Source organism: Tamandua tetradactyla, chromosome 6 (genome assembly GCF_023851605.1).
Source record: "Tamandua tetradactyla isolate mTamTet1 chromosome 6, mTamTet1.pri, whole genome shotgun sequence".
Lineage (NCBI taxonomy): Eukaryota > Metazoa > Chordata > Mammalia > Pilosa > Myrmecophagidae > Tamandua > Tamandua tetradactyla.
The window spans coordinates 26,634,480-26,659,181 of NC_135332.1; the positions used below are offsets into that span (position 1 = coordinate 26,634,480).

The 24,702-nt window shown below is 38.2% G+C and overlaps 1 protein-coding gene and 2 pseudogenes across 1 annotated transcript; 2 read left to right on the top strand and 1 right to left on the bottom strand.

The window, feature by feature from the left end:
- The first annotated feature begins 2,680 nt into the window (after positions 1–2,680).
- On the top strand, positions 2,681–2,812 carry LOC143689335 (U2 spliceosomal RNA; annotated as a pseudogene).
- Positions 2,813–7,215: 4,403 nt separating this feature from the next.
- On the top strand, positions 7,216–12,768 carry KRT25 (keratin 25). Its single transcript, XM_077163034.1, has 8 exons — positions 7,216–7,688; positions 7,986–8,068; positions 8,488–8,644; positions 10,741–10,902; positions 10,989–11,114; positions 11,475–11,692; positions 12,047–12,114; positions 12,411–12,768. Exons 1-8 carry the CDS (start codon positions 7,260–7,262, stop codon positions 12,518–12,520), a joined length of 1,353 nt encoding a protein of 450 aa, XP_077019149.1. The 5' UTR covers positions 7,216–7,259; the 3' UTR covers positions 12,521–12,768.
- Positions 12,769–18,188: 5,420 nt separating this feature from the next.
- LOC143685896 (large ribosomal subunit protein eL34 pseudogene) lies at positions 18,189–18,675 on the bottom strand (annotated as a pseudogene).
- Positions 18,676–24,702: the final 6,027 nt, after the last annotated feature.

Genomic DNA, 24,702 nt, shown 5'->3' on the forward strand with positions numbered 1-24,702 from the left:
TATGAGCAACAAAAGAAAAAACTGATAGGATTTCATCAAATTTAAAAATTTTTGTGCATCAAAGGACTTCATCATGAAAGTAAAAAGACAACCAACACAATGGGAGAAAAAATGTGGAAACCACATATCTGTAACAGTTTAATACACAAATTATATAAAGAAATCCTATAACTCAACAACAAAAAGACAAACAACCTAATTTTAAAATGAGCAAAAGACATGAATAGACGTTTCTCCAAAGAGGATATACAAATGACCAACACGCAAATGAGAAGGTATTCAATATCATTAGCCAGTAGGAAAATGCAAAACAAAGCCACAATGAGATACCATTTCATATTCTCTAGAATGGCAACTATTCAAAAATCAAAAATGATAAGTGTTGGAGAGGATGCAGTGAAATAGAATCACTTGTTCATTGTTGGTGGAATGTAAAACAGTGCAGTCCCTGTGCAAAATAGTTTGATGGTTCCTCAGAAAGTTAAATATAGAATTACCATATGACCTGCATTCCCACTTCTAAGTATGTACCCAAAAGAATTGAAAGAGGAACTCAAACAGATATTTGTACACTGATGTTCATAGCAGCATTATTTACAGCTGCCAAAAGATAGATGCAACCCAAGTGTTCATCAATTGATAAATGGATAAACAAAATGTGGTATATACAAACAATGGAATATTATTCAACCATAAAAAGGAATGAGGTTCTGGTACATGTGACAACATGGAAGAAACTTGAAAACATCATGTTGAATGGAATAAGCCAGAGACAAAAGGATAAACATTGTAAGATCTCAGTAATATGAAATAATTGGAATAAACAAATTCACTGAATCAGAAACTAGAATGTAGTTTACCAGGGAAGAAGATATAGGATAGGGAATGAGGAGTTAATGCTTAATTGGTACAGAGAAGTTTGGGTAATAGGTGGTGGTGATGGCAGCAAAATATTGTGAACATAACTAACACCACTGAAGTGTGTATTTGAATGTGGTTAAAAGGGGAAATTTTAGGTTGCATATTATGTTAACTAGAAAAAAAATTTAACCATTAAACACAAACAGTGAACCTAGCAGACTACAGGGCATAGTTAATAGTATAATTACAATAATATTGTTTCATTAATTCTAGCAAAGATACCTCACAAATTCAAAGTGTTAATAGTAGGGAAAACTGAGTGTGAGAGTAGGTGTACAGGAATGCTGTACTGTCTGGATGATTTTTTCTGTAAACCCACTACTTCTCTAAAAAAATTCTTGAAATGAAAATTTTAAAAACTGTATGCTGGAAGGGTGAGTCTTACTAAATGTATATTAAACCTCTATAAACCTGACTAAAAATTATATCCAAAAATTTTAAGGAATCTCTCCTAAAGAAAAGAAATAAGAACATGTTTGGCATTATTAATAATAGAAAAAAACTGGAAACAATTTGAAAGTCTCAGAATAAGATAATGGCTTTAAAAATTACTTAGGATTAAGTTTGACCATAAGTAGCAGTAATAAAATAGCAGGGCTTTTCATAAGATAGAAGTTTCATTCTATCACATGTGAAAACCCAGAGGTAGGTTATTCAGGGCTGGGGTGGTGGAGGTCCGTTATTCAGAGCTAGAAAGATAGCTTTGCTCCAGGACGTCCTCAGGGACCCAGATTCCTTTCAGCTCTCTACTCTGCGATACCTGTATGTGTCCCTTGTGCTCATGGTCTACAATAAAGCTCCAGCCATCATGTCCAGCATAACATTCACCCAGGAAGCGTAGGAAAAGGGAGAAGATGGACAGAGCCTTGAGTCTGCTTCCTCCTCGAGAAAGTTTCCAGTACATGCTACAGAACACATCTGCCTCTATCAAATTGGCTGGAACTTAATCACATGGCCACAGATACCTGCAAGGAATGCTGGGGAGAGCAGCCCTAATTTGGGGCAGCTTTTATGCAGCTAAAAACTGAGGTCAACCAACAATATCTGCCACATAGACAGCTACTCACAGAAAGCACTTTAAGGCCTATTATAAGGTGAGCGAACAAGGTACACAGCAGGTATATAATACAGGTGACTCATGAATGGCACATGTGCTTTTACATACTAAGTACGTATGCAAAAAGATAGAAAAGCATCTAAAAGAGTACAAACATTCTTCTACATAACTTCAATACAAGCATTAAAATTAGATCTATTTTACCATCCAATCTTCAGAACCTATTGAAGTTATAATAACTGCCCCAATAATATCCTCTAATAGCAAAAAAGATCCAGTTCAGAATCACCGCATTGCCCTTGGTTACCATGTCTCTTTACTCCCTTTAGTCTGGAACAGTTCATCACTCTTCCCTTGGCTTTCACGACAGTTGTATTTAGAATGCCTCCCAACTTGGTTTTAACTGATGTTTCCTCATGATTAGATTCAGGTTTTGCATCTTTGGTAAGAAAATCACAGGCATGATGTTGTGTTCTTTTCATTGCAACCTATAAGGTGGCATATAAGTATCTTACCCCATTTTGATGAAGTTAACTTTGATCCCTTGATTACATGGTATCTGCCAAGATTCTCCCTTGTAAAGTTGTGCTTTTCTCCTTTATAATTAATAAATATTTTGTACATAGGTACTTTGAGACTATGCAAAGAGACCATTTCTCACCAATCTTTATTCATTTATTTACACCACTACGGAGTCATTGGATTCCTATTTTAATAAATAGATTAAAACCCCATTGCTGGATTTTTGGAATTAGGAGATGGAATAGGAGCTTGCTCCATCCACTCCACACATCGACCTGGTATTGCAGTACTTCCAGGAACGATGTACCCCCCTCGGGGGAACAATAAATGTATAAAGTCAGAAAAAAAAAAACCCATTGCTATCATTATTTGGAGGTGTGGGGGCGGGGTACCTGATCTGGGAATCAAACCCGAATTTCCCACATTGGGCAAGCATTCTACCATTGAACTACCCATGCACCCTTTCATTATTATTTTGATACTCAAATTATCCCAGATTTAGGTCATGACAACCCCTTGAAGCTGGCTTCTGATCCCTTTTGAGATGTTTCCATCATTCCTCAAGCACTTCCTTACTTTCTGACACAAGATCATTTCAGGCTTATCTTATATTTTTTCCACATCAGCCATTTCTCAAGGAGGATGGTATTTAGAAACCAAGAACTGGGTTCTAGCTGTGCTCATTGCTATTGGGTTACCACTGTTCTTAGGCATTTGCAGCAGGCAGAGCTAAGGATATAAGAAGAGATTAGATAGATAGATGGTATAGTGATTCAATAGAAAGGAAGGAAAGAAGGAAGGAAGGAAGGAAGGAAGGAAGGAAGGATGGACTTACACATTTACATTCATTGATATATAAATATATAAAGAGATCATTCCACACCTTTAAATATGCCCTTATTTTTATATCTGTACCTACATATAGATACAAATAAGCCATAACTCCATAATAATAATCTAATTGCTATCCAGCACCACAGGGTTCATTCTAGTTTTCTCTCTTTTCATGTCTGTAACTCCTTTCTCTGACAGTGAGAAATATGGCTCCCATTATCTTTAATGTAGGTATTTTTTGCTTACTCCCCTTACATGTAACTGGTCTCTGGTTGCCACCCTGCCCCCAATGCCACTGCCCTTTCCACCACACACACGTACTCTGTACTCTCCATGGATGCCCTTCTCGTCCTACTTGGGCTTCACCACCCTATGCAGGGATACTGCAGCTCCACACCCTTCTATCCAGCATGAGCACCTATCTTATGTAGCCCCTTTAATGATTTTTGGGCAGAAGAGTTTGGGAAGGAAAGGGGAAAAGAAGATAAAGATAAAAAGGAAGCCTAAACAATACTGGAGGGTGTTGAAAATAGATGGTAATTCATATTTTAAAACTTTAACTTATGTGTGAGACTAAAGCAATATAACTTATGTGGACAGTTTAATTGAACACCATAAGTACATGGAACCTTGAGTAGGGTATGAAATCTTGTAGGTTTGTCCAGAGTGATGTCCCGATAAATCCCAGAGTGATTTGAACAGTGAATAAAAAAGTATTTGCAAAGTCCCCTTGGAGGAATGGCGAGAAAGGGGGGAAATTTAACTTTCCCATGTGGAGAATTCCTGATATTCTCATGAGCAGTGGGGACAACCAAAGCAATAGCCCAAACCCTCAATCTTAGGGTTTGTTCATATGAAACTTATCCCTGCAAAGGATAGGCTAAGCCTACTTAAAATCAGGCTTAACTAAGAAACGATGATCATGCATCTATGTGATGATGTTAAGAATTACTGAGTGCATATGTAGAACGGTATGATTTCTAAATGTTGTGTTAATTTCTTTTTTTTTCTTTCCGTTAATAAAAAAATAAAATAAAAAAAACTTAGGCCTAAGAGTCACCCCCAAGAGAGTCTCTTTTGTTGCTCAGATGTGGCCTCTATCTCCAGTGAACACAATGAGCGGTCTCACCACCCTACCCCTCTCTATGTGGAACATGACTTCCAGGGGTGTGGACCTTCCTGGCAACGTGGGACAGAGATCTTGGAATGAGCTGAGACTCAGCATCGAGAGATTAGAAAAACTCTAGAATGAGCTGAGATTTAGCATCAAGGGATTGAGAAAATCTCGACCAAAAGGGGGAAGAGTGAATTGAGACAAAGTGTCAATGGCTGAGAGATTCCAAACAGAGTCTAGAGGTTATCCTGGAGGTTATTCTTATGCATCAAGTAGATATCATCTTGTTGTTTAAGATGTAATGGAGAAGCTGGAGGAATTGCCTGAAAATGTAGAGCTGTGTTCCAGTAGCCATGTTTCTTGAGGATGATTGAATAATGATACAGCTGTCACAGTGTGACTGTGTGATTGTGAAAGCCTTGTGTCTGATGGTCCTTTTATCTACCTTGTCAACAAAGGAGTAGAACATATGGAATAAAAATAAATAATAGGGGGAACAAATGCTAAAATAAATTTAGTTTGAAATGCTAGTGATCAGTGAAAGTGAGGGGTAAGGGGTATGGTATGTATAATTTTTTTTTTCTTTCCTGTGTTCGTTTTATTTATTTTTCTATTGTCTTTTTATTTCTTTTTCTGAATTAATGCAAATGTTCTAAGAAATGATGAATATGCAAGTAAGTGATGATATTGTGAATTACTGATTATGTATGTTGATGTTTTATTTTGTTTCTTTATTTTTTAATTAATAAATAAATTTTTTAAAAAATCAGGCTTAAGAGTCACCCCCAGAGGACCTCTTTTTTTTTTGCATGGGCAGGCACCAGGAATCAAACCTGGGTCTCTGGCATCACAGGCGAGAACTCTGCCACTGAGCCACCGTGGCCCACCCAGAACCTCTTTTGTTGCTCAGATGTCGCCTCTCTCTCTCAGCCAACACAACAAGCAAACTCACTTTCCTTTCTCTATATATATGGGACATGACTCCCAGGGGTGTAAACCTCTCTGGCAATGTGGGACAGAAATCCTAGAATGAGCTGGGACTCAGCATTAAGGGATTGAGAAAACCTTCTAGACCAAAAGGGGGAAGAGAGAAATGAGATAAAATAAAGGGTCAATGGCTGAGAGATTTCAAACAGAGTCGAGAGGTTATCCTGGAGGTTATTCTTACACATTATATAGATATCACCTTTTTAGTTAAGGTATAATGGAGAGGCTGGAGGGAAGTACCTGAAAATGTAGAGCTGTGTTCCAGTAGCCATGTTTCTTGAAGATGATTGTATAATGATATAGCTTTCACAGTGTGACTGCATGATTGTGAAAATCTTGTATCTGATGCTCCTTTTATCTACCTTATAGACAGATGAGTAAAACACATAGATTAAAAATAAATAAATAATAGGGGGAAAAATAAAAATAGAGGAAAAATTTATTTTAAAACAAATTTAGTAGATTGAAATGTTAGTGATCAATGAAAGGGAGGGGTAAGGGGTATGGTATGTGTGAACTCTTTCCTGTTTTCTTTTTCTTTTTCTGAATTGATGCAAATGTTCTAAGAAATGATCATGATGATGATATTGTGAGTTATTGATTATATATCAAGAGTGGAATGATCATATGGTAAGAATGTCTGTGTTTGTATGTGGCTATGTTCAAAAAAATAAATGAAAAAAAAGGAATACTAAAGATCATATCTTAACCATCATCATAACTCAGGTCCCGTATATCTAGAATGTAGTGTTAATTGATCAAATGAATCCACTACAGTATAAACCCAGTGAGTGCAAGGCCTTTGTTTAATCCACAGCTATATTCCAAGTGCCCAGAACAGTGAATGACACATATTAAATGTTAAATATTTGTTGAATGAATGAATCAGTATGTTTGCAAAAGCCTCACATCATAACTATGTATGGAAATTGCAGTCAAAGGTAATTTCCAGAATTTTCAAAAATTTCCTGTAATGTTTATGGTTTTCATTAAATATTTATGAATCCACACCCAGTAAATAGTTAATTTACTGGTGACTTTCACTTGAGCTAAACCACAAGGAAGCAAAGAAATATTTAATATTCCTTCCAAGTCTGCTTCAAATTTTGCAGGCTCAGGAAATAAATTAATGTCCTTCTAACTCCCACAAAACATAACAGCAATTAGGGGTGTGTCCCTAATTATCAAGAGGCTTGAGAAGACAACGCTCCCCAGACATAAATGTCAACAAAATATGATGCACGTGTTAGCCCAAATGGAAGTTAACTTCCCTTGGAAACAGAGGGAAAAGAAAAGGAAAAAAACTGGTGATTGAAGCATCAGGTTGGGAAAACAATTATTACAGATCTCCTCTTTACCTCTATGGAAAGAACTGTGAAAATAAAAGCAGAAAACATCTCAGAAACATCAAAATCTGCTTTGGCATAAAAGCCCAAAAGCACGACACCAAATTTCTATTTCCTAGTGGACTGATGAGCTTTATCTTCTAAGGATGGATGTGAAGAATGACTCACTCACAATTTAAAAATATAATAATAAACCTGACATTGCTCCACCCAGACCCATTTCTCAGATAACCACCAACCCGAGGGCAACCACCCTCCTACAGAATGAACCCAGCAAAGTTAGTTACTAATTAGGAAAAATCACCCAATTATGCTAACTTGCTGAGGCTGGCAAGCCAGGTTTTATTCTATGTAGGCAGAATTTCCATCAGAACATCCCTGGGAACTGTCTATAAAAAGGCAAACAGAAGAGTGGAAAGGAGAAGGCACCCCGTCTGAGTTCCACTAGTGCAGCGCTACGACACATTGACCGGATAACATGTCTCTGCGACTTTCCAGTGGATCCAAGAGAACCGGTGGCCGTGCCACCACAGGATCGCTCAGGCTCGCCAGCGGGGGAGCCAGTTTTGGGGCTGGAAATGCTTGTGGCATCCCTGGAATTGGTAGCGGCTTCTCTTGTGCCTTCGGTGGCAGCTCAGCAGGAGGAAATGCAGGGGGAAGCAATTCCTGTGCTGGCTTTACTGTGAGCGAAGGGGGCCTCCTTTCTGGCAACGAGAAGGTGACCATGCAGAACCTCAACGACCGCCTGGCGTCCTACCTGGAGAATGTGCGAGCCTTGGAGGAGGCCAACGCCGACCTGGAGCAGAAGATCAAGGGGTGGTATGAGAAATTCGGGCCCGGTTCCTGCCGTGGTCTCGATCATGATTACAGCAGATATTTCCCAATAATTGATGATCTTAAACTTCAGGTAAGTATACTTGGCCATCATTTTTCTTTCTAAATTTGCTTTTTCTTTCTTCACTACCTTCACTGAATTCTAAAAACGTTTCCCATCTTGAATTTTTTAAGGAAATTTCAATTTAGCATTGGAAATAAAAGATTAAGTAGGCCTGGTTCATTGACATCGCGATTTAAACGTCCCTGGCTAGTGACTATATCAATTTTTGTTATTTTCATTTTCTAATCTAAAAAAAATTACTTTTTGGGTTTTTTTTTACTGGCTGTGATTAAATTGCCTTTAAAAAGTCAAATTTCTCATTTCTAGGTCATTGCTTCCACAACTAGCAATGCTAGCACTGTTGTACAGATTGATAATGCCAGGCTGACAGCTGATGATTTCAGACTCAAGTAAGTAGATTCAGAGTGAGAAAGAATTCATGGTGACTATTGTAAAGCAGTAAGTTGAATTATTCTTTTTATCTTTCAATTAAATATTGCCAATTCTTATTCTGAAACCATAATAAAACACTTGGGATTTAAAATAAATACAATGTGCTTACTTTTTTTATCCATTGGCTATTAAATAGAAGATGTGAACTGCTATGTAACAGCCCCCAATACAATACTCTAGGTTTTTTTTCTGTCAAAGAATTACTTCAAAAGAAAACAGAAATAATAATTATACAATGAATCTTTGGAAATGACTCTTTGTGGACAAATCTGCCACTTCAAAATCCTGAAGTTCTGGCATTTGAGCATTGATTTGTGTGTGTGTGACTATTTCTCCAACCATGTAACAAACTGGAAAATCATTGACACTCTTTAAGGTATGAAAATGAGCTGGCACTTCACCAGAGTGTAGAGGCCGATGTCAACGGATTACGCCGAGTTCTGGATGAAATAACCCTGTGCAGAACAGACCTGGAGATTCAGTACGAAACCTTGAGTGAGGAGATGACTTACCTCAAAAAGAACCATAAAGAGGTAAGAGCTGTCTACAGTTCTCTCCCTCTGACACTTCCCACCTAACAGGAGATAATGCATGTGGCCTCTAACATAGGAGGTTGGTTCTAAAGACCCATTGTCGGACAAGAATGCTAAAGATTTTCTGCCAGGCAGAAAAGAAAATGGAGTTGTCTTTAGAAATGGGAAAGTTTTTGTACAGATTCAATCTTGATTTCCCATCAGGTTTCCCACAGAAACAAAAAAGGAATCATGTTTTCCAGAACAACCAGAATTATAAGAGCAGTTTTTGCCTATGTAATCATAGCTAAATTAAAATGGCCCACTTAGGAGATTACATCTAATTAGATAAAATAAATATACTTTGAGGACTGCCTAAGAAAACTAGATGTGAATTTCTATATAATAATCCTGGGTTTAAAACAGTAATTAATATGTATATTAAGTATATGTACTTAACATTAATGCATAGTCTTAATAGATGTGGCTATAAGAATAATGAGACTGAAATTAAACTCTTATACCAAAATTTAAACTTCAAAATAAATAGTATGCTTCCAAAATGGTCACCTTTGGAAGCTAGATTCAAAATCAGATCATGCAGCCACTGCTCCAAATACATCGTTGGGATTGCTTTCAGAAACACCTTTTTCTAAAAGGGGCAAAATCTTTATACTTTGAAAATGAGTTTTATATTTTTAAACAGAAAAAAGACTTCCACAGTCACACCAAATGCTTAAAGCATGAGATCAAGCTTAAGAGCTACTTGATTAGTCATGAAGCTGTCTTGTAAAAACACTCCATCACTTATATTGACATAATAGGTTCTATCTAGTATGGTTCTAGCCCATTGATTTTTTTTAATGCCTCACCTACAGACAAAACCATATGCATCTTTTTTTATCTTCCTCTTTCTTTTTCTGGCTGAGCTGGGGAAGTTTTCACAAAACCTTCAGAAGTAAAAACCACATCTAGAGATAAAGAGGGTGTAGGCACCAACCACCCGGGAGGAAAGAACGCTAGAATGACCTGGAAGGTTTGGGGCCGAGAGGAAAGAGAGAGGCTCGGTTACCTCCTTTAGGACCATCCGGGGCCTAGAGTGGAGGAGAAGGGTCTCTGCAGCAGAGACCTAAGCTTTTATCTGTGCTATTTCAGTTTTAGCAGTGATAGTTGCCATTCATACTCCTATTATTGACTCACTGGCACACATGACTCAGAGAGAAAAATGTATAGATTTTGACTGTAAAATTGATTTCAATGTATATGATGATAACCATAATAGATAGCATTTATGGAATATTTATGTACCGAGTAGTATTGCTAGGTCTTATTAGTAGTTATTTTAATTCTTTCTACAATTAATAGACGGGGCTTTTATTATTCTCAACTTTCAGATAAGAAAATTGCAAGTTAAAGAGGTTAAGAAAGTTTGCCAAGTTCATGTAGCCACTGCAGGGCAGACTCAGATGTCACATGGAGATTTGTCTGACTCCAAATTCTGTCATGAGATTATAAGGGTCTTGTGTAAGCCTGATAGACAGCTGGGATTCTTTAGAGGGTGATATTCTTTCCTAGAGGTTGGGGAGGGGGATAATTTCAATTGTTAGGAGTTATTCTACTTCAGCCCTTAAATAATGTTCATGCTGTCTGTTCAGGATGTAGCTGATTTGAGAACACATCAAAGCTGTCTCTAAGTCGAAGGAAAACCAATCCACAAAAGTGCAGACATTTAGGCTACAAATGAACAGAATGAGAGGATGGAGGACAACAAATTTGAAATCCTTTAAGGACTTTCATTTGGAAAAGGGACTTTAGAATTTTTCTGGGTAGCAAAACAAAGACCAAGTAATGGGAGTTCTCAGAGGAAGAATTTGGCTTTCCATAGAAAGAGCTCTGTAACAAAAAGTCTTCAAGAGTGAAGCAGCTTCTCTACCATGTACTGAGTTGACCACCATTGAAAGTCACATCAACTGGCCAGGGAACGTGTTCATGTAGAGGTGGGCACTGCACAGCCGGGAAACAGAAAAGGGTGAATTCTAGGAACCCTTCCAATGCTAAGCTTCTAGACTTCCTATGGGGTTCCTGCATAGCTGAAATGATTGCACATCTGCGTCTAGGAGATGCAGGCTCTGCAGTGCGCCGCGGGGGGCAACGTCAACGTGGAGATGAACGCGGCCCCCGGGGTGGACCTCACCGTCCTGCTGAACAACATGAGGGCCGAGTACGAAGACCTGGCTGAGCAGAACCGCCGGAACGTGGAGGCCTGGTTCAACGAAAAGGTGAGCTGGGTCAAGAAAACTATCCCTCTGTCATTTCAGTGATGCTCAGAAAACTAAGATTTGTTGCCTAATCTATCCCATTTCAGAGTGCTTCGCTGCAACAGCAGATCTCTGAGGATGTGGGAGCCACAACCTCAGCCAGGAATGAGCTGACGGAAATGAAGCGCACTCTTCAAACACTGGAGATTGAACTTCAGTCTCTCTTGGCCACGGTATAAAAAGGACAATTTCTTACCATCTCCCTGCTTATTAGTTTAAACACGCATCAGTTTGTTTCAAAGCCCTTAAAGGTTTTGAAAATACACCCATATAAATGTTTCTGAAATTAACTTAAAGTCTTAGGAAAGATAACAAAAACAGTAATAATGTTGACATCCTTAGTCCAGTCTGCAAAATGGAAAGATTTATTCTTTTTTTTTTTTGAGCAGTTTCATAAAGTCATCTTAACTATGCATCAGTGTGAAATCTGAAACGATTATGGGCAAAGTTAACAAGAGGAGAAAACCATAGATCGATGCAAATGTCAGCCTATCTGTAATTCTAGCTCAGATTCTCCTTATTGTTTGCTACAGAAACACTCCCTGGAGTGCTCCTTGACGGAGACCGAAGGCAACTTCTGTGAGCAGCTGGCGCAGATCCAGGCTCAGATCGGGGCCCTGGAAGAGCAGCTGCACCAGGTCAGAACCGAGACCGAGGGCCAGAAACTCGAGTACGAGCAGCTTCTCGACATCAAGGTCCACCTGGAGAAGGAGATCGAGACCTACTGCCTCCTGATAGGCGGAGATGAGGGGTAGGTAAAATAATTGACAGGGAAGATGTATCAAACTGAAATTTGCTTGGAATGTCGATCCCTGGAAAGTGAATGTGAACTGATGAAACTGCATTCATGAATGCTAAATATTAAATGTAACGCTCTACTGTCAAGATACAGATTAAGAACATCTTATAAAAACATGAGACAAATAGATATTTATAGTATGAAAATTTAAAATATCACTTCTTGGTGCTAAGGCAGAGTAGTTTCAACCATGCAACCCACTGAATACATTCTCGAAAGCTAAATAAAATGTAGTAGTGAAACTAGGATTGAAAGAATTCTCTCTAAATCACTCTTTTTTATGTTTTCAACAATATATGCTCACAGGGCTTGCAAGTCTGGAGGTTACAAGTCTAAAGATTATGGATCTGGAAATGTGGGAACTCAAATCAAAGGTAATTGGAATGAAATTCCATTTTTATTCTATACTATTTCATTCTCGATACATATCTAGTAGATATCAGTGTGCTAGATGGCTGACATTAAGGATGTGTGCTAACTTTTAAACAAAGGAACATTCTGCCATGTTTTTAGCCAACCAAGAAATTAAAATTCACTAACATTGACTCTACGTATTTGTGCTTACCACATGGTCAAACTTATATACAATCCAACTATTCCTTTAATTGATATAATTTCTTGTTCATTTTCCTCAGCCCTCTAAAATCTTCTTTTACATTTAAATTTTTAGATCCAACCAAAGCTATAGTGGTTAAGAAAGTTCTTGAGGAAGTAGACCAACGTAGTAAAATACTTACCACCAGACTCCACTCCCTGGAAGAGAAATCTCCAAGTAATTAATCTGAGACCTACAGAGAGCATACACCAAATGCTCTCAGAGAAGAGAAGGCATTATAGATCTGTCTGAAAACGTGAGCAAGTCTAAGAAAAAAGTCTGTCCTGCTGTCTTTCCGCCACTGAACTATAATCTCTATCTGGGTATTCAATAGCAATATTTTCCCATTCATCTGAAGAATGTCATAAAGAAAAATGACTCATTTGATTACCCTACAGAAATCTGCTGTCAATTCTTTGCATTCAATAAACCTTCCTTTAGCAACTTATCACAAGTGGTGCCGTCTTATCTTTAAAATGTTGATATCTATAGCACATATATATAAATACTCAAAACTTTTAATTCATATAAAAACATTTAAAAATAATTAACAGGTTTTCTCCTAAAATTATCATAAGGCTTTCCCAATAATTCAAAATGACACAAGTTCAGAAGGAATAAAAACACTTCCACTCAAATCATCAACTGCCATTCATTGACATAATAACAAGGTTTATTTCTTTTCCTAATAGCTAAAATGTATACACTTCAGGTTCCTCATCTATCAAATGTGGATAATAATATCCTTATTTCAAGTGGCTATTATAAAAAGTAAATAAGTAAATTCTTGTAAAGTGCACTTATTGAGAAAACATTCAATAAATGTTAGTTCATATCAATACTCAGTGTTTATAATGATTAACTGTGAAAGTTCATTTCCCTTTGGGATGTATATTTAAACAATAGTCTGAATGTGGGTTTAAATTCAAGTTATATTGTTGGAGCCATCCACTTGGATTATGCAGTTACAGCTAATGTTTATAACTCTTTTTACCAATGGATTCATCCCTCCAGCTAAATAAACATAATTTTCTCAGGTCAGATATTACCCCTAGATACTTTACATAGTTGATCCTGAATCCTCTATGGGTTGCTTTCCATACTGTAATTTGTCCATGAAAATCTGGTTTCAGGCTCTGTCTAAGAACATTAAACATAGAGATGATAAGGTCTGTTTTAGTGTCTTGATTGCTAAAGCCAATGCCATGTGATGGGTTGGCTTAAACAGTGGGAATTTACTGGCTCATGATTTGGAGTCTCGTAGGAGACCAACATCAAGGCATCATCAAGGCAATGCTTTCTCCCAGGACACTGTAGCGCTCCAAGCTGGCTGCCGATGATCCCTGGTCCTTGGCTTTTCTATTACACAGCAGCGCATGTGGCAGCCTCTCCTGGCTTCTCTTCTCATTTCCATTGACTTCCGGCTTTTGGCTGCTCCCCCTGTGTCTTTCTCTCTCTTCCTGTGACCTTCCCTATAAGGCCTTCAGGAACAGGAGTGAGACCTATCCTGATTCAGTTGGGCCACATCTAAACTGAAGAAAGCTCATCAAAAAAAATCCTATTTATAAGAGTTCACCTCCACAACGATGGCTTATGTTTAAGGACTTAGCTCCAAAGCACCAAAGGATCCTTTATCAAAACGCCTAATTCTCCCCATCAGATGATGAAACAAAAGCATTAAAATGAAAGCATCTATAAAAGAATTTTTTTAGAAAAAATTCCCCTGAGAAAACTATTTACTAATTGTCTAAATACTGAAGTAATCGATACCACTTCTCAGTCTGGCCCACCTATCATCAAATCCCCCCTCACTAGCTAGAGTGATGATTCCCAGTGTAAATCTTTATCAACATTTCTAGACCTGCACAACAAAAAGGAGAAATGCTAATGTACGTATGTGCGGTAGATAGATAATGTCCCCACCAAGACCTGTTCATATCCTAACAGCCAGTCCTGTGGGTGCAAACACATTCGTAAATGAGATCTTCAGAGGCCAAACTGAATTTGGGAGGCCTTTAATCCCATATGGCTGGAGTCCTTAACTCCAGAAATACAAAGCATAGGCGGAGACAGAAGGAGCCAAATCACCGTGGATCGGAGGCAGAGGCTCATGGCCAGCAAGTCACCACCACTCGGTTGGAGACCCTGGGGAAGGACTGGCCTGCCAACACCTTGATTTGGGACTTCTGGCCTCCAGACTGAGCCAACAGATTCCGGTTGTTTAAACCAGTTTGCGCTCATTTGTTATAGCAGCCCTGGAAAACAAAGACAGTGTGTAAATCATACCCAGTGGTGTGCAAAGCCGCACATACCTTCTTCTGAGACCCTGTTCTGCACATCTAGTTTCAACTCGACATTTAGTGCTGTCACCCTCATAGGCTGGAATCAGCCAGGGAGAAGGTATTTATACCACATAAATTTGCAGACACTGTAAATAAAGGTTCTTGCCCGCCCCACTCCCACCCCTGGAACTGGTCATTAAATATTTACCAGCACATCATTGATTATACATCAATAAAGGTGGCCTTAAAAAAAAAAACTCTTTAAAAATATATATAGAAAAAATATATATATATGGGGTGCACAGGTGGTTCAGTGGTAGAATGCTCCTTTCGTGTGGGAGACCTGGCTTCGATTATTTATATGTATATATAAATCTGAGTATGTCACTGCCCTTCTTAAATTCCTCTGATGTCTCCCTAGTGTGCCTCGAAGAAAACAGTATCTTCCTGTGGCCTTCAAGGCCCTATAGATTTGGCCCTGCTTTTCTCTACTCACATCTTGTACTGCTTTGTCTCCTCACCCCTGGCTCTAACCTTATCGCCCTTCTTTTTATTCCTTGAGTGCAAACAAGCTTATCCCTGCCTAAGGGACTCTGCTCTAGCTTTTTCTCTTCTCCTGGCAGGTTCTTCCCCCAGATCTTCCCATGGCTAGTTCCTTCCTGTCGTTCCCACCAGAGGAGCTGTCTCTGAGCATTCTAACAAAAGTCACCAGCACATCATCCTGTTTCATTTCCTTCAGAGCACTCATCGCCATCTGAATTTGGCTTTTTTCTTTATTTTACTTCTCCTTTGTGGTTCTTTCCTTGTATTAGAATGTAAGCTGCAGAGAAATTGTCTGTTTGGTTCAGTATCATTTTTCTAGCAACTAGAGAAGTGTCTGGTATATGGTAGAGACAGATTAAATATTTATTGAATGAATGACTATTCCAGAAGGAATATTTTAAATTGGAAACACAGATCAGACTAAAGTTGGTCATTAAAACTATGAAAGGGCATGGCTATGATACGGCCCATTCTCCCTAACTAGTCTGTAAGCTTCTAACGGAAAGAGATTTTTGACTCCCTCCCCACCAGGTTATAAAGCCCATGCCTTGCATTGACGTGGTCCCTGATAACTGCTCCAGTGACAAGACTTTGGACAGGGACAGCCTTGGCCTGAAAGTGGGTGTTCTGGGCCTTCTGAGTGGCTCCCACATTTCTTGATGGTGAAGAGAGAAAGCAGACCAGCAGGTCCACTGGAAGGACCAACGGCCTCTGTCCCCGTGTCCTCCAAGCTGAGGGCCTGCGCTGTCTCGCCAGAAGCCAGAAGCCAGAATCCCGTTCAGGATAAAGTATCAGGTACCTCCTCTCTACTCTCTCATACACATATTAAACTATTAAACACTAGTGAAAGAAAAAATATTTTAAAGCGAATGAAATTGCTTAAGATGTATGCATGTAGCATAGGAAGAGACATAGGAAGAAAAAAAAAACCACTGGGAATATCAAGAAATAGGTAAAGGAATAAAAATCTCTGAAGAACAGGGCAGGCCACATGGCTCAGCAGGCTGAGTTCTCACCTGCTATGCTCCACGGAGACCTGGGTTCGATTCCCAGTGCCTGCCCATGGGGGGGGGGGGGGGGAAATGTCTATGAACAGCAGTAAGAAACAGTCACAGAACTAGATGGAGTGTCAAGAGATGATATGGAAGACCCTGTTTTGACTGATTCCCTTACTGAAGACAATTAAAACTGCTGGATAAAATACTTAATAAAAATTTTAAATGCATTAATGAGCTGGTAATAACATCAGGAAAATTTAGATCCAATATTCTGTGAAGGAAGAAAGTCCGAGAGGTGAGTCGAGTTCTGAAGCTGGCTTACACTTTGAGGCATGTGCTGACACTGTAAACTTCAGTTTTTATGACTCCACAAACTGTGGAGGACAAGAGATAAAGTGTGGCACCTGCCTAAGGAGGTGAGAATAAACAAAGACACCCCCCATAGGTGTGAGCCCCAAAGGGCTACACATTCAGTGTAAGCATGACCTAGAAATAAACTCACCCCACTGTAAGAGAAAGTTTCCTATCATAACTCTTGGCATAGAATGGAAGAGGGAAAATTACTGCCGAGAATATATAGCTATAAACCAAACCTCAGACAGGTTTGGAGCCTAAATTCACATTATTTGGTTTGTCCAAAATAACTTTAACTGAAAATTTAGTTTAAAAGAGCGCACTGGTGAATAAAAATGTATTTGCAATGTCCCCTTGGAGGAATGGTGAGAAAGGGGGAAAATTCAACTTTCCCAAGTGGAGAATTCTTGATATTCTCACAAGCAGAGGGGACAACCAAAGCAATAGGCTGAGTCCCTCAATCTTGGGGCTTGTTCATATGAAACCTAACCTCACAAAGAACAGGCTAAACCTACTTAAAATTAGGCCTTAGAGTCACCCCCAAGAGAACCTCTTCTGTTGCTCAGATGTGGCCTCTCTGTCTATCAGCCAACATGACAAGCAAATTCACTGCCCTCCCCCTCTCTACATGGGATATGACTCCCAGGGGTATGGACCTTCCTGGCAACGTCAGACAGAAATCCTAGAATGAGCTGGGACTTAGCATCAAGGAACTGAGAAAATCTTCTCGACCAAAAGGGTGAAGAGTGAAATGAGACAAAATAAAGTGTCAGTGGTTGAGAGATTCCAAACAGAGTCGAGAGGTTATCTGGAGGTTATTCATATGCATAATATAGATATCACCTTTTTAGTTAAGGTGTAATGGAGAGGCTGGTAGGAACTGCCTGAAAATGTAGAACTGTGTTCCAATAGCCATGTTTCTTGAAGATGATGGTATAATGATAAAGCTTTCACAATGTGACTGTGTGATTGTGAAAACCTTGTGTCTGATGCTTCTTTTATCTACCTATGGACAGATGAGTAAACCAGATGGATTAAAAATAAATAAATAATAGGGGGAACAAATGTTCAAATAAATTTAGTAGATTGAAATGCTAATCATCAATGAAAGGGAGGGGTAAGGGGTATGGTATGTGAAAGGTTTAGGAAGCGAAAGGGTGAGAAAGAATTAAGGTAGACCAGGAAATCTAAAGTGGGCGGGTTTACTTCTGTGCTCCCGGACAGAGCTCACCAAACCTAAGATGGAGAGAGGTGAGTCCACGCAGGTTTTGGCCCGGGCAGCTTTTAAGGTTAGAAGTCAGGCGACGACCGGAAGGGGCGATTCATTAGTTCCGGAAGTCATGTTGTGAGGGGCGACACGGCCTCTGCTGCTCAAGTTGCAGTGCCCTTCCCCATTCCCCCGACCTAACAGTATGTATGAATTTCTTCCTGTTTCCTTTTCATTTCTTTTTCTGAATTGACACAAATCTTCTAAGAAATGATCATGATAATGAATATACCACTATGTGATGATATTGCGAGGTAATGATTATATATCAAGAATGGAATGATCATATGGTAAGAATGTCCGTGTTTGTATGTGGTTATGTTTAATAAATAAATAAATAAACAATAGAAGAGTGCACTGGTACTCTTCAGGTGAACTAGCAGAAATAAATGCAAATCCTCTCTTTTTTTTTAGACAAAAAAAGTCTTTGATTTTTATTATTCAAAAAAGCTTCACATTTTTTATTTAGCTTTTTGACTCTGTGCTTGTGCCTTCAACACTTTCACAACGATTTTCTGCTCCTCAATCAGGAAAGCACGCTTGATCCTGTCACGGACACATTTAGCACACATGGAACCACCATAGGCTCTGCTGACGTGCTTTTTGGTCTTAGATAACCGCATAAGAACCTTAGGCCTCACAGCACGAACACCCCGAAGTCGGCCTGGGCACACCCCACATGCAGATTTTGGTGCTTTCCCAACTTTTTTGGTATAAAGGTAAACAGTTCTATTCCCGGGGGTCCGGGACAGCCTAGTTTTATTAGAAGCAGTATTGTAGGACAGCCTACGACGGTACGTCAAACGCTGGCCCATTTTGAATGCCCCCACGCAAGTTCAAAGGACCGCGCCTGAGACTGGCCAGCTTCTGGAACCACCTGGATGGCAGACGATTGTAAAGGGTGCAAATCCTCTCTTGATAAACTTGTTATTATCCCAGGCATCAAAGAATTTTCACAGATAAAATTCTAAGGAAAATTATTCATGATTAAAAGTCACTCAAAACACAGGAAACAAGACACTATAAGCAAGAACCAATAGAAACAGATCTGCAAATAAAATTACTGGAATTGTAAAGCATAAATTATTAAAAAATATGGTGAACATATTTAATGAAATAAAAGGCAATTCTGAAAACACGAGCAAAGACCAAAAACTATTAATGAATGACTAAGCAAATTTGGAAAAGACCCAGAGAACTTATAGTTGTAAAAAGGATAAAAATGAAATTTAATTTATCAAAGTTTATATTCAAAAGTAGATTAGACACAACGGGGGAAAGATAACTGTAAGGTAGACTGAAGAAATTGCTTAGACGTCAGCACTAGAGATAAAGATTTTTTAAATATCTGAGAATAAACTGCACTTTCAAAAGAAGATTTGTAAGAATTAAACAATGTTTAATGAGTAAACTTTTGAGATGTCTGCTGTATTGTTTCCAATGTAATATAGTTGTCTAAAAAATGAGCAGCGTATCCTCTGGCTATCACCAGATTAATTTTCAGCTTGCCTGATAAAGTCTGACCTCATCAGTTACTGCTACAGAAGCTTCAGTCTTTCTTTTCTAGGAATTTCAGGAACCTTTTGTTCTAACATTTTAATGTCCATAGGTAGCCATTTTTAGGAAGGAAAGAATAAATTGTTCTAATAGAAAATATGCTTTAATTTTCAAAGTCTCTCTCTGATGACAGTTTTCTTTAATTTCCTGCTTATTCAACCATGGAATTTTATTCTACAATGTCATTTGAATTTTGTTAAATTATAGTTCACTATTATGTGGTAACTTTAAAAGTGTCTTGCAAAGAACTATGTGCATATTATGGTTGCTGCCATGAGTTTGTGTTTTTTTAATTTTCTGGAACCAGCATCCATTTAAAATAAATCATATGAAATTTTAAAAATATGTATATATGAATAAATATATAAAAATAACAAGAGACATGGAAGATAGATTGAGAAAATCTAACACAAGTCTATTATGCGATGCACAGCAAGGGAAAGTAGGAACTATATTTGAAGGAATAATGATTAAGAATTTTCCAGTACTGGTGAAAGATATCAATGTATAGATTCAAGAACCACCACAAATCCCAAGCAGGATAAACAAAAGAAACTTTATACCAACACATATCAAAATTAAACTGAAAACGCCAAAGACTAAGGGAAGATATGAAAAGCAGCAAGAGAATAGGTAGATTGGTTACAAAAAAGTATCAATTAGATAGAAGATTGAGTTTTCAACAGCAGCAGTGGAAGCATTGGAGAGTCAATTACCTAGTTGAGTCTGAGTGCTCCCCCTTCCCTTAGTGGGAGGGGCCACATGGAGCCTCAACTTTCTTTTTTTATTTTTTTTTTTTTTTGGTATGCTGTATGGCGGGGTTGCATTTCATTATTTTTCCATGTAAGCATTCCATTATTGCAGCACACCACAAGTTGAATTACTTTTGTTTGTTTGTTTCTGTTTGTTTGTTTTGCTTGTTCCCTTGTTTTTTGGAAAGTGCATGGACCGGGAATCAAACCCAGGTCTCCCACATGGCAGGCGAGAATTCTGCCACTAAACTACCCTTGCACCCCTAGCCTCAACTTTTTACAAGGTTGACAGATAGTATTAGTAAAGGATCAATATACAACTTCCCAAAACAAACGGTTCCCAAACTCAGGCAGCTCTTATCAGGGTTCTATGAAGACGGAGGGTAGCGGGGCGACAGACTCTCCCTGCCATAAGCTGTCCAGCTGAGCCCATTGGAAACGTGCCTCTGCATGGGATGCTGAGAGACTTGGAGTCCACATGCACCTGTTGTGTTCCTATGAGGTCTGCCTGCACACCTCCTGGTAACTGCGTGAGCCCGCCACTCAGCAACGCTGGAAGTCAGTGGAATGATATTGTCAATATGCTATAACTATCAACACAGACTCCTAAATTCAGAAAGAGGACCTTTCAAGAGAAGGGTTTTGTTGTTTGTTTTTAAAAAAAAGTTATTTCAGATAAAAGAAACAAAGAAATTTCTACTAGCAAACTCTCACTTCTGAAAATTCCAAAAGGTATACTACAAACAGAAAAAAATTGATCCTGGATAAAAGGTTTGAAATGCAAGGAAAAAAGAATAAATTAAATGGTAAATATGTACAAAAGTCTAAACAAATGTTGAGCATATAAGAGAATAATGATGTCTTGGATGGCTTTAAAGAAACAGAATTTGAATATACGGCAAAGGCATACGTCACAAGAGAAAGACGGAGTTAAATTTTCAAGGTTCCTTTTATTTTTTAAGAGAAGTATAAAGACACTGATAAATTAAAGCTTTGAAAAAGTGTACATGTTAAAGTTCCTAGAGTAACACTAAAACGATATAAAATATAAGTTTGACCATCAGAAATTACTGCTTTGAAAAGTGAACAATGGTTGAATTTCAACTATTTTAAATATATAATTTCCAAACAAGTAAAGGAAAAGAAATGGAAGGTAAACATTTTCTCTGTCAACCCAAAGAAAGCAAAAAAAGAAATGAAAATGAACCTTGGTAAATAAAAAATATATAAAGCACAACGGAAGATGCCTCTGGGGAGACAGTTGGTTACTCACATGGGGTAAAAAAAGAACTTAAACTTCCTCCCACAACCAACCTATTTCAGGGAGACAAAAGAGCTAAATGTGAAAGGCAAAATCTCAGACTTTTAGAAAATAAAGAATTTCTTAAAGAAGATGCAAAAAGTAAAACCATAAAGGAAAAAACTGATACATCTGGCCACATTAAAATTAAAACATTTGTGTTCATTAAAAGATACCATCGGGATGTGAAAATGCAGGCCACAAACTTGGAGGGATATTTCCATCACCTATAATCAAGAAAATCATAGTATTCAGATATTGAAATAACATCTATGATCCAATAAGAAAAAGGTAACACTATAGAAAATGTCATAAAACTTGAACAAGGTCCTCACTGAAGAGGAAATCCATACATTCAATAAACATATGACAATACATTCTGCCTTATTAGTAATCAGGGAAATGCAAAATAAAGTTAAAATGATAAAAAAAAAAAAAAGCCAGATTCTGCCTGCAGATCATCCTTGCCCGCTCCCTGATCGTCCCTCCTTACCTCTCACCTCAATTAATACTGCAACAGATCTCTAATTGATCTTCCAGATTTTAGTCTTTCTGCTTGACAAGTTAGCCATTGTAAAAGAAAAAAAGAAATCACAATGAGATTCCACTTCACACCCCCAAGTTGGCCAGTCTTACTGTATCAAGTGTAACTGATGATGTAGAGCCGCAGAAACGCTAATACTCTTGTAGGACTGTAAATAAGTCACTTTGAAAAATTGTTTTTACCTAATAAAATTATACATTCACATGTTCTATAACCCTGAAAGTTTGCTCTTAGGTATAGAACTTGAAATGACCTTTGCCCATGTACCCAGGAGTCAGGTCCAAGAATGTTCATAGCCTTGTTGTCCAGTCTGGCAAAAGACTAGAAACAGCATAAACTTCCATCAGTAGTAAATGGATGACAGGTAGCTTGCTCATACAATGAAATATCATACAATAGTGGAAATTAATGAATTATAAACCCTGTGGTGGACACTGAGAGGTGCTACCCTGATCCCTCTTCAATGAAGGACTTCTCATCCCAAACACAAATCTAGTGAAGGAAGCAAATCATAGAAGAATATAATATAAACAGTATGATTCTATTTGTATTAAGTTCAAAACAGACAAAGCTAAGCAATAGGATATTTAGAGATACACATGTAAATAGTAAAAGTGTAAAAAAGAGAGAAGTAATAAAGAAAACTCAGGATAGTAATGACAGGTTGACTTTGGAAACAACGGGGGTTCTATGATACAGGTATGGGTTTATTTCTTAAGTTGAGGGATAAATAAGTGTTTATTTTAGTGTTATTTAAATGACACTGCCAAGTTTTACATCTTTTCCATGTTAGCTTATTTATAAGAAGATTTTTTAAAACAGAAATGATACCAATATTTTAGGTAAAGATGAATAGTCAATACTTATGCCTTTAAGAGAAGAAGCGAACCTGAAAGGGGATGTCAGGCGAATGAAAAAGGGATGAGTTTAGTTTGGAAGCCAAGCATTGAGGTAAGGACAAGTGAATTGTTTACCAAGATGAAATTTGGTAATTATTTACCATAGCAGAGGGTGAGGTTTTGGATTTCCATAGCAGGGAGATATCCACTGAGGCCCCCTAAGTAAATGAGAATGAAGAACTCTGCAAAGGGGGAAAAGCGGAGGTGTGAAAGATGAACTGAGCAGTGGGAAAGGACACAGCTAGAGATGAATTAGGAAAGGAGAACCAGAGGAAACCGGAGGGTGCAGAGTCACTGAAGTCAGGAAAGAGTACTGTGAGTTCCCAGAACTAACAATGCAGCCTTGATAAATGTGTGCATAAAATGCATTACCTGCCAAGCATGAAGTACTTTCTGATTTTATGTCATTTGCTTTCCGGGCCACTATTGACATTCATTAAATAACAATGTGGCGACAATGCCTTCCTGACCAAAAGGGGGAAAACAAATGTAACAAAATAAGGTATCAGCCAGTAGGAAAGTTCAAATAGAGTCCAGAGGCTATTCTGGAGGCTACTCTTATACAAACTTCAGCTAGATATTGCTAATTACCATGGTTTGCCAACCCCCAACCAACACCATTCCTATTAACCCTAAAGAACACCTTGGGCTCTGATATTATGCAAAATTTTTTGGACTGCTATGAAGTGACAGAATTAAAAGGGGTACTGAATTTCACATATAAGGGATCCTAAAACCTTGAAGATCCACGTTCTGTACCCATGAAGTCCATCTTTTCAGGTGTGCAACCTGTCAGTCAGGATTTCACCAAGGAAGTTGGGTGATCAGGGAAGCCCCTTCTGAGACTATCGGTGACGGTGGCAACTGTGGGGTGTGTCAGCGTGGACTTCAAGGCCACGATGTGCTGAATCAGGGTGGGTGGGGTGGGGTGGAGTCAAGAGACCCAAGTTCTAATCCTGGTTCTTGCACTACATAAAGAAAAATTGCATAAAAGAAATAAAGGCATTACATTTATTTGTTGTATTACCTAAAAGAAAACCTAACTTTTCTAAACTTCAATTTCCTTCCCTGTAAAATGGCCCCACTGCCTCCATAACCGTAATGGGTATACAATTACGACAGTAGTGGTCAAGTGTGGTTGAAACTGCAAAAGTCATGTAGAAGTACAAGTATTTATAGAAGAAGAGATTAGGTATGAAAATAATGTATGACTTAAAGGAGTGCAGGTTTTTTGATTTGATAAACGATTAGAAGAAAATTTTCAAAAATAATGCTTGTGATGCATTAGGAATAGTTGTGTAAATGTAGGTTTCCATGATGATGGTAAACACTTCTACAGTTAAACAGTGTCGTGACGCATTGGGGGTCTACTCTGATGGGCTTTTCCTAAAATACAGTATAAATGAACTGTTGATTCAAAAATCAAAATCAGTAGAGATTTGATCCAGCCAAAGATTACAGCAAATATTATCCAATAATTAAAGAATGAATGAGTCAAGCAAGAAACCTACACACCTCAACTATCACTTTATTGTAAGTAATAGTTTTGTGGTGGTTTTAAAATTTTAAAAAAATGCATCAAAACATTCATGTCTCCACAGTAACTAGTCTCATTTCCTGGGCTGTATATACACTCATTCTGTTATATATAGTTAACAATTCTATGCCAGAAGCTAATCCAAGCTCTTTACACATATTCTGTCTTTTAATTCTTTTAACAATCCTAATGAGATACGAACAGATAATATCCCACTGTTACAAATTAGGAACTGAGGGACAGTGATTTAAGTAATCTGTCTAAATTTACCCAGTTGTTCAATACTAGAGCCAGGGGTCAAACCTATGCAGTCCAGATCCAAAACTTGATGTTA

Bases quoted from the DNA above. Each gene is read 5' to 3' on its own strand.
- KRT25 (XM_077163034.1), top strand. From the start codon at position 7,260: ATGTCTCTGCGACTTTCCAGTGGATCCAAGAGAACCGGTGGCCGTGCC. The intron at 8,069-8,487 runs GTAAGTAGATTC...ACACTCTTTAAG, and splicing joins GCTGATGATTTCAGACTCAA to GTATGAAAATGAGCTGGCAC. The intron at 8,645-10,740 runs GTAAGAGCTGTC...ATCTGCGTCTAG, and splicing joins TCAAAAAGAACCATAAAGAG to GAGATGCAGGCTCTGCAGTG.